Genomic DNA, 13340 nt, shown 5'->3' on the forward strand with positions numbered 1-13340 from the left:
CTAAATCCACCAGCTGCTCCGCAGGAAAAGGATGGGCAGCCTCTTCCGGTGCCATTCACTGACCTGAAAACCTGCTGGAAGGGCCAGCTATGGGTGGTTGGTTCTGACTTGACAGCACACAAGAACATTTCCTAACCATGTTTTATCATTATTTATGCATTTGAGGTTATTTACTATCTACTGTGCATATTTTTCAACTCTGCACTGAATAAAGCTGGATAGGCTGATAGCTTAAAATTTATACCACAAAAACTGGCAAACAATATAAAGTGGAAAGACGGTTTAGCAGCATGCCACCACACAGGGCCAACCCCAAAAGGTTGCAGGAAGGGGTTACCTTGGCAGAGAATTTGAGGTGAACTTCCGCCTCGTCTGCAAGGCTCTTCTTCACCTGAGCCCACGCTTCTCCCAGGGAGCTGTAACACAAGGGAGACCATGAGACGCCGGACCACAGAGAGCAGAGAGCAAGCGCACCAATCGCAGCCTGGAGACCTTCCTACTGTGGGACAGCGACTCTTTAGCCCTGTGTTCAGGAGAGGTATGGAACCCCGGGACTTGGGACTTTAATGAGGCACAAGATAACATGAACACCAAACCAAAACCAGTACCAACATGCCACCGTGCTTCAACTCACAGGACCAGATGAACCATACGAGAACAAGGGAGTTAAAGGAACAAACTACATCATCCAGGGAAATAACTGGAAAGAAGAGATCTGCAAGAATTGGGGAGATCTTAAGAGGATGCAGTTATATAGCTTCAACTGCAATGATGGCTTGGGCACTAAGACATACTGTTACTCCTACTGACTTTTTAGGGAGCTCTGATGGCCTCGTGACAAGAAGCTGTGCTGCAATCCCAAAAGCATGCAGTTTGAAGCCACCACCTGCTACACAGGAGGATGGGCAATCTCTTCCTGTATGATTAATTGCCTCTGAAAATCCACCAGAGGTCTAGGTCTACTGTACAGCAACAGAAAACAACAGACTTATGGTTGACAAAATACTTAATGGCGAATCAAGGAAGGATAAGGGATGGCAAAGGCCTCATAATCCTGTTTACAGGTAGTTCTGAGGTACCTGGCTGTCTGCAGAGACAAGGCTGTGCCAGCCTGTGTTTAATATGGCTTGTCTCTGAAATTTGACTTTCTAGCGCCCTCACCAGGAGGCTCTCTGTAGTGTTAATTGTTCCTGGGCTTGTGAGCCAAGTTCCCTAAGTTAATCATCTTTTCACTCCACGGAGATGTCTCAGATAAGGAAAAAAAAAGTCTCCAAGACTTTGAAATGATGGCCCTCACGTTACTTTCTTCATTACATGAAAGTCTTTAACTTCGCTGACCTTCCAAATGATACCCTTATGTCCGTCTTCAAGACCTCTTAAATCCAGCCAGTAATCCAGGCAGAATGCTCAGTTGACCGAATTTCATCAAGAAGCCACTTTCCCCCTGAGAATTCATTAAACTTGAGTGGCAAAAGCTGATTAAAAGACAACATGCTGTGTGGCTGCTGGGTTTCGAGCAAAGCAGCCCGCAGCTAAGAATTACTGGGTGGAACGGATCGCTTTGATCAAAGTCCGGGCCTGCCTGGATGTGGGTTTAGTGTTTATGGAGAGACGACTGATTTTTATCAGGAGTCCAGCAGCAAAGGCAGGATCCCTGAGGTAACCATTGCTGGGGAGGCCAGCGGGCATGAGAAATGGGTGGCTGAGCTGCAGGCACGGGCCTGGGGGGAGGGACCTGAGTGTCACAAAGCCCTGTAAGGTAGCTGCAGGCTCCTGCCTTACTGAGCCGGCGGTCCAGGGTACAAGCAGGAGGATGCAGGAGCAGTTCTGTTCATCTTAAAGATGTGTGGAACAGAATACACATTCTAGAAACTGACTTACATTGGCAGGAAATGGAGGTATAACCAAGAAGTACAGGTATTTCGATGGGAAAGAGATGGTCTCATCAACAAATGGGACAGACGAATCTTGACTCATATCATTCTGCCATTCACACCGTGATCTCAAAATGGACCACTATCTACAGTAAAAGCTCTCCTCTGAGCGCACAGCAGTGGTCTGAGAAAATATGGGCCCTTGTTTAAAGGGTGGTGACGAGGTTTACCCCTGTGGTTGTTGTTGTTGTAATGTGCTGTCAAGTCGCTTGCGACTCATAGCGACCCTATGTACAACAGGCCCTAAATCCTGCTCTGTCCTGTGCCAATTGCACTGCCTCTGACATACCCATCCGAATTATCCCAGTAGTGGAGCTAAATTCACCAGCTGAGGGAGGTACCCACCTCTGAAGCCAAAAATGTTCTAGATGTTTCCAAGATTGTGCACAGCGTACAGTGACTGAGCCAGTGAGAGGAGCCACAGCCCAACAATGTTATTTGAGGAAGCCAGGCTGCTCCTTGGATGCAAGGATTCTGAAGCTCCATTTGACATACTTTGGACATGTTGCAAGGTGGGATCAGTCCTTGGAGAGGGACATCATGCTTGGGAGGGTGGGAGGACAGAGCAGGAGAGGAAGACCCTCGATGAGATGGATTAATTCAGTCACTGGGGGAATGGGGGCAGGTGTGTCAGAGATGGTAAGATTGGTACAGGATAGAGCAGGGTTTAGGGCTGTTGTACCTAGGGTCACTATGAGTCACAGGTAACTTGGCGGCACATACAACAACAACAACAGATTGAAAGGAGGGAGCACTGGTGGCCTAGTGGTAAGGAGTTGTGCTGCCAAACCAAGGGCACATGGTTCAAATCTACCAGTCACTCTGAGCAGGATGGAGGGATGGATAATCTTCTCTTGTGTAATTTACAGCTTCTGAAAACCCTCGCTGGAGGGTCAGCTATGAGTTGGTTTTGACTTGAGGGCACATAACAACAGGAAGAGGAAAAGCTCACCATCATCAGTCAAACCAACCGTGAGGCCAACTGTGGAATTAATCACCCCTAAGTGACTGCACTAACCATTAATTAATCACATGTAGGTTCAAACGAAAGCTGAAGAAAATGAAAGCAAGTCTATGAGAGCTACAATGTGTTCTTGAGTCTATGCCAGCCTAGATGGTCCCAAAATAGATTTGATACATTGGACACTAATAAACAGATTTGATACGCTGGACACTTTGGAAGCAGGAGTGGCATCCACTTCCTAAACAACATGCCTCTGAAACTCTATGAACTTTGATAAATGTTAGTGGTTGTAGAGGGGCTTCAGGCCTTTTGTTCACAGGGTCTCTGTGCGTCATGATTGAGTCAAAGGTAATCAACAACAACACTGGACACTAATACCTGAAAAAAACATGAATTGTGGGTTACATCAAGGACATCATATATGATGTAAACAAACGGTCATTAAAAAGACAGGTGGGGAATAAAAGACCCAAATAGAGGTTGGGAGAGATGCTGTAACAACTTGCTCTATAATGCAGAGAAACTGGGGTGAATGAAAGACATGATGTAAGAGAGTTGAACAGAAGATTTCAAAGGGTGGCAGGAGAAGACCAAGTATTATGATAATGAAGTACGCAAAGCCTTGGCGTTAGAAAACCAAAAGAGGAGAAAGCACTCAGCATTTCTCAAGCTGAAAGAAGTGGTGGAGGGAGGGGTGGGGGAATTCAAGCCCTGAGTAATAATACTGAGGGCTCTCTGGGAAAAATACTGAATGACACAATAAATACCAAAAGAAGATGTAGTTTGGTCAACCAACTGTGGTGCATTCACATGATGGAATACTATGTAGCACTCAGGGGCAACGGCTTAAAAAAATACTACATAAAATGGGAGAGACTAGAGAGCATTATGCTAAGTGAACTAACTCAGTCTAAGGACAAATATTGCATAAGGGCAATATTGTAAAATTAAGACAACTAGGGGAGGGGGGAGAGGCTGGTGGAGTTATGGGGTCACAGAGTTCGGTGGGTGGAGGGAGGGGGCTGAAGGAATTAGGAAAGATCCAGTGGGGAGCTAAAAAAGGATGGGGTGATAGTGGGCATAGATCAACAGTGACTAGTTTTATAAGATACAATATATGAGGATGATTGTAACAAACACAATATGAATTTTAAAAAAAGGACAGAAAACAGAGGCACCTATACAGAATCAGTGTATCAAAAAGTATTTGCTGATGCATAATCATTTCAGGTGATAGCATATGATCAAAAGCCAATGGTACTAAAAGAAGAAGCCTAAGCTGCATTTAAAGGCAGTGATGAATAATAATAAGCCTTCAGGAGTTGACTGAAGATCAATTAGGATGTTTCACAAAAGCAAAACACCCAGTTTGTGCTCATTCATTCAAGTCAAGAAATCTGGAAGACAGCTAACCACCTGGCCAGCCAACTAGAACAGATCCATATTTGTGCCTATTCTGATAAAAAAGGTATTAAACTAATATGGAAATTATTGAAACAAAAGTACTAATATTGCACACAAGAAAAATCTTGTTGAAGATTATTTAAAAATGGCTGAAGCAGTACATTAACAAGAAACTTGCAGAAATTCAAGTGGCATTCAGAGAATGATGTAGAATGAGGGATATCAGATGCTGGCATTGGATGGATCCTGGCTGAAAGCACAGAATACCAGAGAGATGTTTACCAGAGTTTCAGGAACCCTGCAAAGACATCTGACTGTGAGAATCATAACAGGTTATGGATAACATTGTAAAGAGCTGAAATTCCAGAGCACTTAACTGTGCTCATGTGGTACCTGTATATGAATGAACCAAGAATTAGTTGTTCCAACAGAACAAGGTGATACTGTAGTTTTAAATCAGGTAGTACTTGTCTGCTGGGTTGTAGCCTTTCCCCATATTTACTCAACCTGTATGGTAAGGAAATAATCTGAAAAGCTGGGCTTTATGAAGAACTTGGCTTCAGGATTATAGGAAGACTTACTAACAACATGCAATATATAGATATTTATATTATATATACACACACATTTTATATATATATATATATATATGTGTGTGTGTGTGTGTGTGTGTGTGTGTACATATAGACATAGATATACCTTGCTGAAAGAAAAACAGAACTTGAAACATTCACTGTGGATTATATCTCCACATAAAAGGAAACAAAAATTTTCACCCTCGACCCATTAGCAACATTATGATAAATGAAGAAAGTACTGAATTTGTCACGAATTTCATTTTACTTGGTTAGTAGTGTAATACAATTCACACTATGCCACCAGAGCACCTTGGGCTTTTCCCTCTATTTGGATCCACCATCAACACTCATTGAAGCAGCAGTTAAGAAATCAAACATCATACTGCACTGGGCAAATCTGCTGTAAAAAGACTTCTTTAAAGTGCTAAAGAACAACAGAGTCGCTTTAACATCTAAGTTGCACCTGATCTACACCATGGTATTTCAATCACTTCATGTGTATGTAAATGAATAAGGAAGGCTGAAGAAGAAATGATGCTTTTGAATTAAGTGTGGGTGACACACACTGACTCTACCACGGACTGTCAGAAGGACAAACATATCTAGTTTGGAAATAGAGCTAGAAAGCTCCTTGGATACAATGCCAGTGAGCCCTAATCTGTTGGACATGTTATCAGGAGTGACCAGTATGTGGAGAAGGACACCTTGTTTGGTAAGGGACAAGGTCAGCAAAGCAGAGATTGTGGCAACCGAGAGATGGTGCGTTATCAGGCACTCTTTGGTTCTGTCGTATGCAGGGTCAGAGGTGGTGCAGGATCAGGCAGTCTTTGGTTCTGTCATATCCAGGGTCACTGTGAGTTGGAACTCACTTAGCAACACCTGCCAAGGACTGACTTGAGCATCAAGACAACTCCTCCATACGCCTTCTGCATCTACCCGCCCTCCTCATGACTCCAGGTCCTTCGGAGCCAACTCATCATGTAGGAAAAAAACACATTCTTTCACTTGAAGAGTTTACATCTCAAAAGGGATTAATTGGAAAAACCCCCAAACCCTACCAAATACCTATATTTCTGTTCCAATTTATGGTGTGGGATATGCTAAGTCAAACTGCATGCTACTGTCACGATTAAAAACCAAGAAAGGCTCCAATCCTAATTTCTTTCCACAGAGGAGGGAAAGACTGAAGGCAGAAGACATGACTGCATTCTGCTCATCTACCCGTGAGCACATGTCCTACCAAATTCAACCTGGACACAGCTCTCAAGTTGCAAAAGCAGCTTGAGTCTTCACCATCAGTATATTCCTGGGGTGCCTCAAATTTCCAGGGTTCAGTATTGCACTCTGGAAGTTGCAAGCTGGAGTGTGTTAAATGTCTAAAAATAGTTGAGCTACAAATTAGTGTGTGTGTTTGGGGTGGGGAGTGGTCCACAAGTTACCACTTAAGGCCCTGCATGCGGGCAAGTATGTGCTGGGGCCGGTGTGTGCATACAATGGGGTCAGTTCATGTGCACAGGCGTAGACTGGAGGTAAGAAGTGGTGATGCCCGTGCCCTGGTTACACATCCCTATGTCTGTCCACGTATGTGCAGATGGCCTGGGAGGCAGGAGCTGATCTGAGGAGCTGGCTTCTTGGTGTGAAAGCATATGGTGTGCATGCTGTCTGCACAGAGCATCCCTGGAAGCAGCCCAGGCCAAGCAAGGGAAGGGGAACCAGAGAGCAAACTCCAAGGCTACCCTGGGCGTGGTGATAATTAGGAAAGCTCCCTTTGCATGCAAAAGGGCATCTGCCCCATGGGCTCTCCCCTTCTGCCCTCATCTCACATTTGGGTTCTGAGCAGAAAGAGGCTCAAGTGTTGATCCCATATACATTCATGGAAGAGACGCTGGCATTCTTGGCTGACTGTGGCTGGCTGCGCTGGTGGAAACCATTCTGGGCAGGCTGTTTGGCTGCCCCGCCAACCCAGGAAGGGGAGTTAATCAAGGCCAGGTTTGGTTAAAAACTTCTACTACCTGAAGATTTTCAGCATAACAGTTCTGGAAAGCCATGCCATCCCCCTGAGATAAGTCCTCCTTTCCCTTGGAGGTTACTCTCCCCTGTAGGAGACATTCAGAGAAGGCACTAGGGAAGCAGGGGCAGAGAGACGACCTCAGAAAACCCTCCCAGCTTCTCAGATCCTTTGTGAACCAAGGATCAAAGAAGGCGCAAGTCTTTCTTCCCTGGAACTGCTGGGCTTCCTGTGTCTCATCCAGTGAGACCTGGAGTAACAGAACTTGAAGAGAGATCCTGGCCCCCAGGAGCCAGTTCAAAGGGAAGTACCGGTTACAGAAGCTTCTAACACCCAGCCTTCTACCAGAGAAAGGAGGCATATGGGGCCTGGTGTCCAGGGTACAGAGGGGTCTGACATATTGTGACATCGGACAGGAGGTTCCTGGCCACTAGAGAGAACATACAAGGCAGATACCCACTGTGAGACACCAGTGTCCACCTGAGAGGCATGAGTGAGCTGTGGGTGCCCCACCTGAGATATGGGGGTGTCCCCATCCAAAGGGGGCCCCTGCCAGTGATGCAGAGATGAAGTGAAAATGTCTACCCTTGACATTCACATGAAGAGAAAGTCAACCCTTCCTAAATGTCCTCTTATCCTCCCCAGTCCCACCATGCTCCTCCCAACTCACCCTTCCTCCTGGGCCGCCAGGGAGTTCTGAGAGAGCTTCGCTAAGTTCTTTGCATACTCTTCTTCAATCTTTATCCTGAAAAGAGAGAAAACCCAGTGCTTCAGTTCTCCTGGGTTAGACGCCTGGTTGGGACAGCAGCCTCATCACTAATTCACTGCTTAAAGCATCTGCGAACCTGTACTTGCTGTGCGCCCGGGGTCTTGTCTGTCCACCTGACACACAGTAGGTGCTCTCAGATAACACAAAACTCTCTGAAGCTCTATTGCCTCATCTGCAAAATGGGATGTTTTCATGGTTTAACACGTTCAGCCGCTAACACAAAGGTTGGAGGTTTGAATCCTGGTGACCTAATTCTGGGGGTTGGGGGACAGTAGACTCATATCAACAACAATAAAAAAAAAAAAACACAACACACAAAAAAACCAGTCCTGGAAAAAGCTACAAAGCACACCTTTCCTTGACACAGGCAGGACGACCAAACATTGGAGGCAGTGACAGCCACTGCCATTTTGGTTCCCAAGACAGTGTAAATGGGCACATATAAGAACCTTCACTAAATGCACACAACATGTGATGGTCTCTCCGTGGTCCATCGCTTCCAAACTCAGGCCTCAGGGATTAGACTCTCAGAGAAGGCCCAGTCCCTCCCAACAGTCTCTCACTCTCATTGCCTCTAAGGACAGGCCTGGAGGCACATGTATCTCCATGGAAACCACGCAGTGCCCCTCGCTGCAGCTCCCTCTGTCTCCCTGGGGAGGGAACCTGCCTTAGATTCCGCTTCCAGCAAGCCCTTGACACACTTTCAAAACCACTCTCTGGGGCCAGCATTCGAAGCCTTCACTCGCACACCCATTAGATGTGTTGTCAGAGGTGTCGCCCGCTGCCCAAGTGGTCCCCTGGGCCTCAGGGCTGTGAGAACCAGGGTCGGCCCCAAGGCAGAGCCTCCGGGAGCCTGGTCCCCAGCTATCCGGTTCAGAAAGCTACGTAGGTAAGCACGTCCAAGCAGCCAGAGTCTGGATGTGCCCGGCTGTGTCAGAGGAGGCACGCAGGGCACCCGACAATGCACCCCAACAGTGTCTTTACAATCTCATCATCCACAGGCGTACAAAGTCTGAGTCTGTCTCTGCCCCTTGCTGTCCTGTCCTTAGCCTCCACCTCAGCTGGTCATGAGCCTCAGGTCCACCTGCCATTTCTCTCCCATCTCTGTGCTTCCTCTGCTCCCTCTGCTCTTCCCGAGCCCTTCAGGGTTAGACTGACGGCCAGACCACAGCCCCTCCTTCTTCTATCACTCTGGCTCAGAGACTTTGCTAGAATGTAGAGCTAATATGTGACACATCTACCTTAAAACGTGTGCCTGGCATCTGAGGCCCGTGTCCGTCTCCAGAATCTCCCTTCTTTGTCTCTCTCCCTCCCTTCCTACCCTTCCTTCCCTCTCAGTGCTGAGCCCTCAGCAAACCATCCGCCTTCCTCCCAGGACTCCAAGATGGGACGACAGCGGGTCTACACTGTCTCAGGGCAGTCCAGACCTTTCCATGGCAGATTTCCTCTGCACTCCCTAGCACGGTCTCCGCAAAGCCCAAGGATGACCAAACTCACCTTCACAGCCGCACGCTTCCATCTCTCTGGTTTCTACTAGTGTTTCCTCCTCCCTGGGCTGTGCCACCTCAATTCCCTACCAGTTAAATGGGTCATAAAGTAAAGCTACGATTACACAAATAGAAAACAGGCCTCCCTAAGGAACAGGGGTGCCTTCAAGTGCTGGAATATTATTACTCGTGTTATTACTGTTATAACTTTTAAAAAGAAATATTTTACAATGCAATACTATTTTCGGTATATCTTTGTAAAATTCAAATATTGTGTGTGTGTGTGTGTGCATGCGTCCATGTGGCCGGTGTGCAGATGTGTGCCCTCGTGTACATGAAGGACAACATGTACACACATGTGCACACAGGCATATGTCGGTATGTGGCCGTGTGTGGCTAAGTGTGTGAGAAGTATGTGTGTGAACACACACACACACACACACACACACACACACACACACACACACAGAGCCTTCATGTGTTGGGTGGGTACACGCACAAGTACTTAACCCAGTCTTGGGACTCAGGAAGAAGAAGTGAAGGAAGCAGGGAGGGATGGTGATGGCGATGGTGAAGGACATTTCTCTTCCTTCTCTGCCTTCAAGAGTCTGACAGAACTCCTGGCTTTGCCTGACTGCTTCTGAAGGAATTCACTGTGTCCCACACCTACGTTCCTCAGCGTCCCAGACAAACCAGAATCTTCCAAACATACTTGTCTAATGTCCTCATCACATTGAGCTCCCTGGGTGCAAAGACAGTGGGGTATGCGTTGGGGTGGTGTTAGTGGTGGGGGATTTCTGTCTCCCCAAGCCTCAGCTCAAATCAGAGCTGAAAGTTAGCACTGTCTTTCTGTTATGATAGGGTGCTTCAAACCAGCACCAGGGAGGCTTGTAAATGGAGTGGCCTGTGTGGTGAACAGGAGGGAGTGGTGGAGACTCTGGACAGGTTGACACAAATGCTCTTCCAACTGCAGGCAGCTGCTATTCTGCTCCAGCTAAGAACTATGTCAGGGACACAGAATGATGGCTGCCAGGTCATCTGCTTTCTCAAGAGATGATGGATGAGGACATTTTCAAAGTCTCTTTCAAATCTTCAGAATCTATGCAAGCCCAAGCAGCACATCTGGAGCCTTATCTGTCCGGGAACCACGAGTTTGTGACTATGTCTTATCCCCCTCAGTGGTGGCCATGCCCTGTCCTGTGTGGCTCTCTTTCCTACACCCCTAGCAAGGGCCAGGCCCACTTGTTCACTCCCCTCAGGCACAAGGATCCCAATAACCACAGTGACCAGGAGCTCAGGGAGTTGGAGGAGGTCTCAGGCTTCACCTTTCACGGATGAATTCCGACATTTCCTTCTGCATCTGTTTGCCCTTCAGTTGCTTCTGAAGAAGGAGCTCAAAGCCAGCCACGTTGCCATTGCCTTGGGGGTCCTTCTTATCCGCCTAGAAAAGAAACAGAGCCATGATAGTTTAGGGGATGTACAGTGTCCAGAGCCAGGAGAACCAGGTGCGGGGAGAAAAATCCTAGAAAGGATCCCAGCCCAAGAGGGAGATGAGACCAGGAGCCCTGACTGCCCTGCTCGCTGCCTGTCTCCTGTGTCCAGACCTGGGTCACAGGCATTTCAACACTTAAGTCTTTACAATTGCTGCCACCTCCATGCAGCCTCTGTAAAACCCTTCCCCTTCCCTCCTCCTGACCGAGGGGAGATAGAGAGATCGAGAGGCTGACAGCACAAGGTTCAATATCTAATGGCCGACTGCTATCAACAAGTTGACTCCCCAGTTGGCTGTCCCCTTTGGGGAACTTTGGCTTCTGATTCTGAGCTGGAACAGTCTTTGACTTCAGGGGCAGGTGTCACCATATCACTTGCCTGTCACTTTATCATACTAGGCTGACGTGCACACGGCCATGATGCTAGATGCCAGGCCACTCAATGGTCTTTCAAAAGACCAGCAGGGTCACCCATGGTGGAGAGGTTTCAGTGGAACTTCCAGACTAAGACTAGGAAGAAAGGCCTGCAACCTACTTCCAACACTTAGCCAATGAAAACCCTGTGGACCAAATCAGGATACTGTCTGGTACAGGGAGCTCTGATGGATGGGTCGGTGGGGAGTTGCCTTGATAACCCACAGGTTAGGTGGTGCCCCTCTGGAACTCACTGGTGGCTCAAAGGTGGATAATCTCCTCCCCAGTGAACTGAAGCTTCGAAAACCCAATGGAGGATCTGCTATGGTTTCAACTCGACAGCAATGACCAAGTGAGCGCTGGAAGCTGAGTCCCTTTAGGTTAGAAGGTCCTCAAAACACACACTGGGCACAACACCCATTGGTGTGCAGCTGCTGTTGCCCAATTATGCCCCACAGCTCTTTGGACAAACTAGCATCTTCCCCATGATTTCCTGGTCTGCCTCGCCACCACACTGAGCTCCGTGGATGCAGCCACACCTCTGCTCATGTAACCTTCTGCACTGTTATGATGGGGCTCACCATGCTTGATGCTATCTTGACAGCCACTAACAATGGCAACCAATGAGCTGCGTTTTCAGAAAAGTCAGGAAGACAGGGACTGAGCATACAACTCATTTACAGACAAATATTCTTACAATTTCAAAAGCCCCAGGGTTCTGCTTTGTATACTCAGCATCTGTGTAAGGTACTTAGCACCTCCCAGCAGAGACATCCCTGGGGACTCAGGCACAGCCACTTGGGGACCAATCTCAGATACCCCAAGCCCTCCTCTCCCATCCCTCTGTCACCACTGTTCAATGTCCTCTTCTATCCCACCCTTTTCCATGGAGAGTCCACGGTCAGGTGCTGGCACTTAAAGGAAGGACTTATTAGACAGGTCCTTTGAGGTCTCAGAGCGGTGTCTTAGTGAGACCTCTGTGCCAGGATTTCTGACCTTCAGGGATGTAGGCAAGCTCCCAGAAGCCCTTGGCGGAGGATCCTTCAACTCCTGAGACATGTTTTGTATTGTTATGTGCAGCTGTGTCAGAAGGAACTCATAGCGGACCTTCCAGTGGGCTTTCAGAGGCTGTAAGTCACATGGGAGGAGACAGCCCACCTTCCTCTGTGGGGGTGTGTTTGAACAGCCTGCGGGCAGGCAGTGAAGCTCCTAACTCCTACCCCACTAGGCCATCAGAGCCCCTTCAAAGCAAGAGTGAACCGGATCTCTAAGACCTCTTCTAGAGCAGATATGGTGGGAAGAAGGAAAGGGGCTGGGCTCTCTGGAGGGAACCCCATTTCCCATGTACAGCTAACTGGAGCTGTCTCTCAATACCAACCTCTGCCCTGCCCAGTGCAGGAGCCCTGCCTCAGTTTCCCTAATCCACGTTCTCTAAAACCTCTGCAACAGTGGGCTCACTGCCATGTGGCAAAATGCATCATGGTGGGCCAGCTCCTGCTATTCAGTTTCTCAACGCACATTTAAGATGTGTGCCCTACATTACAGGCAAGGATCAAAAAGCAGTGGAAAAACCTCCTCCAGGAAACTGGCCAACACACTACATCCCTAGATGCTGAACAATTCAGCACCATGAGGGGAAAACAAGGAACAAACCTTAATGACTGTGTCTGCAGAAAGAAATCTCTATTAGTGGAAAAGGCTTTGACGAGGAGGGATTATCAGAGTCCCTGGAGAGCTCAGATTAAGACAAGAGTTCACAAAGTCTCCTGGAAGCTGTTGACAGGTGGCAGGGTCACAAGCTTTCCCGGTCCCCAAGGCTCTTAGACAGCACCCTGCACTGCTCTCCAGCCCCCACAGTGCCCAGGTTTGCTCTCCTTGGAACCTCTCTTTAGGCACAAAATTTCCAAATCCAGCTCCTCTCTCCACCTCCACTGGTGCCACCACCTCTCCTGGTCTTCTGTGCCCACCTGCTGACGTCTACCCACTTGCACATAGTCCACTCTGAACGACACATAAAAATATGACCATGTCATCATTGAAACAGATGAGGGAGGGAACTGTTTAAAAGGGATATATGATTGGGTATTATTATCATGACAGGAGTCCAGAATGAAGGCTGCACAGTGGAGTGGACTTGGGGGGAGGGACTGCATAACAATGAAAGAATTTTTCTTTTACTTTTAAAGGAAAAGAGTGAATTGAGGGGAGGAGATAGGCTGGGAGAAAAGTGCAACAATGAATAAATGGAAACCCTAAGTCTCTGTAAACTTTCATTAAAATGAATAAAAAAAA

General features: G+C 47.6%; 1 protein-coding gene across 1 annotated transcript in view; it reads right to left on the reverse strand.

Annotated features, from left to right (window-relative positions):
* Positions 1 to 13340, reverse strand: part of GAS7 (growth arrest-specific 7) — a 315463-nt gene that overhangs the window by 15621 nt on the left and 286502 nt on the right. The window contains exons 7-9 of the mRNA XM_006898562.1: positions 10470 to 10585; positions 7559 to 7633; positions 338 to 416 (exon numbers count right to left, since the gene is read on the reverse strand). Coding sequence (XP_006898624.1) covers positions 338 to 416; positions 7559 to 7633; positions 10470 to 10585 — 270 coding nt within the window. The remainder of the gene's footprint in view (positions 1 to 337; positions 417 to 7558; positions 7634 to 10469; positions 10586 to 13340) is intronic.

This window comes from Elephantulus edwardii, unplaced genomic scaffold (genome assembly GCF_000299155.1).
Source record: "Elephantulus edwardii isolate Elephantulus edwardi_28Jun2011 unplaced genomic scaffold, EleEdw1.0 scaffold00233, whole genome shotgun sequence".
NCBI lineage: Eukaryota > Metazoa > Chordata > Mammalia > Macroscelidea > Macroscelididae > Elephantulus > Elephantulus edwardii.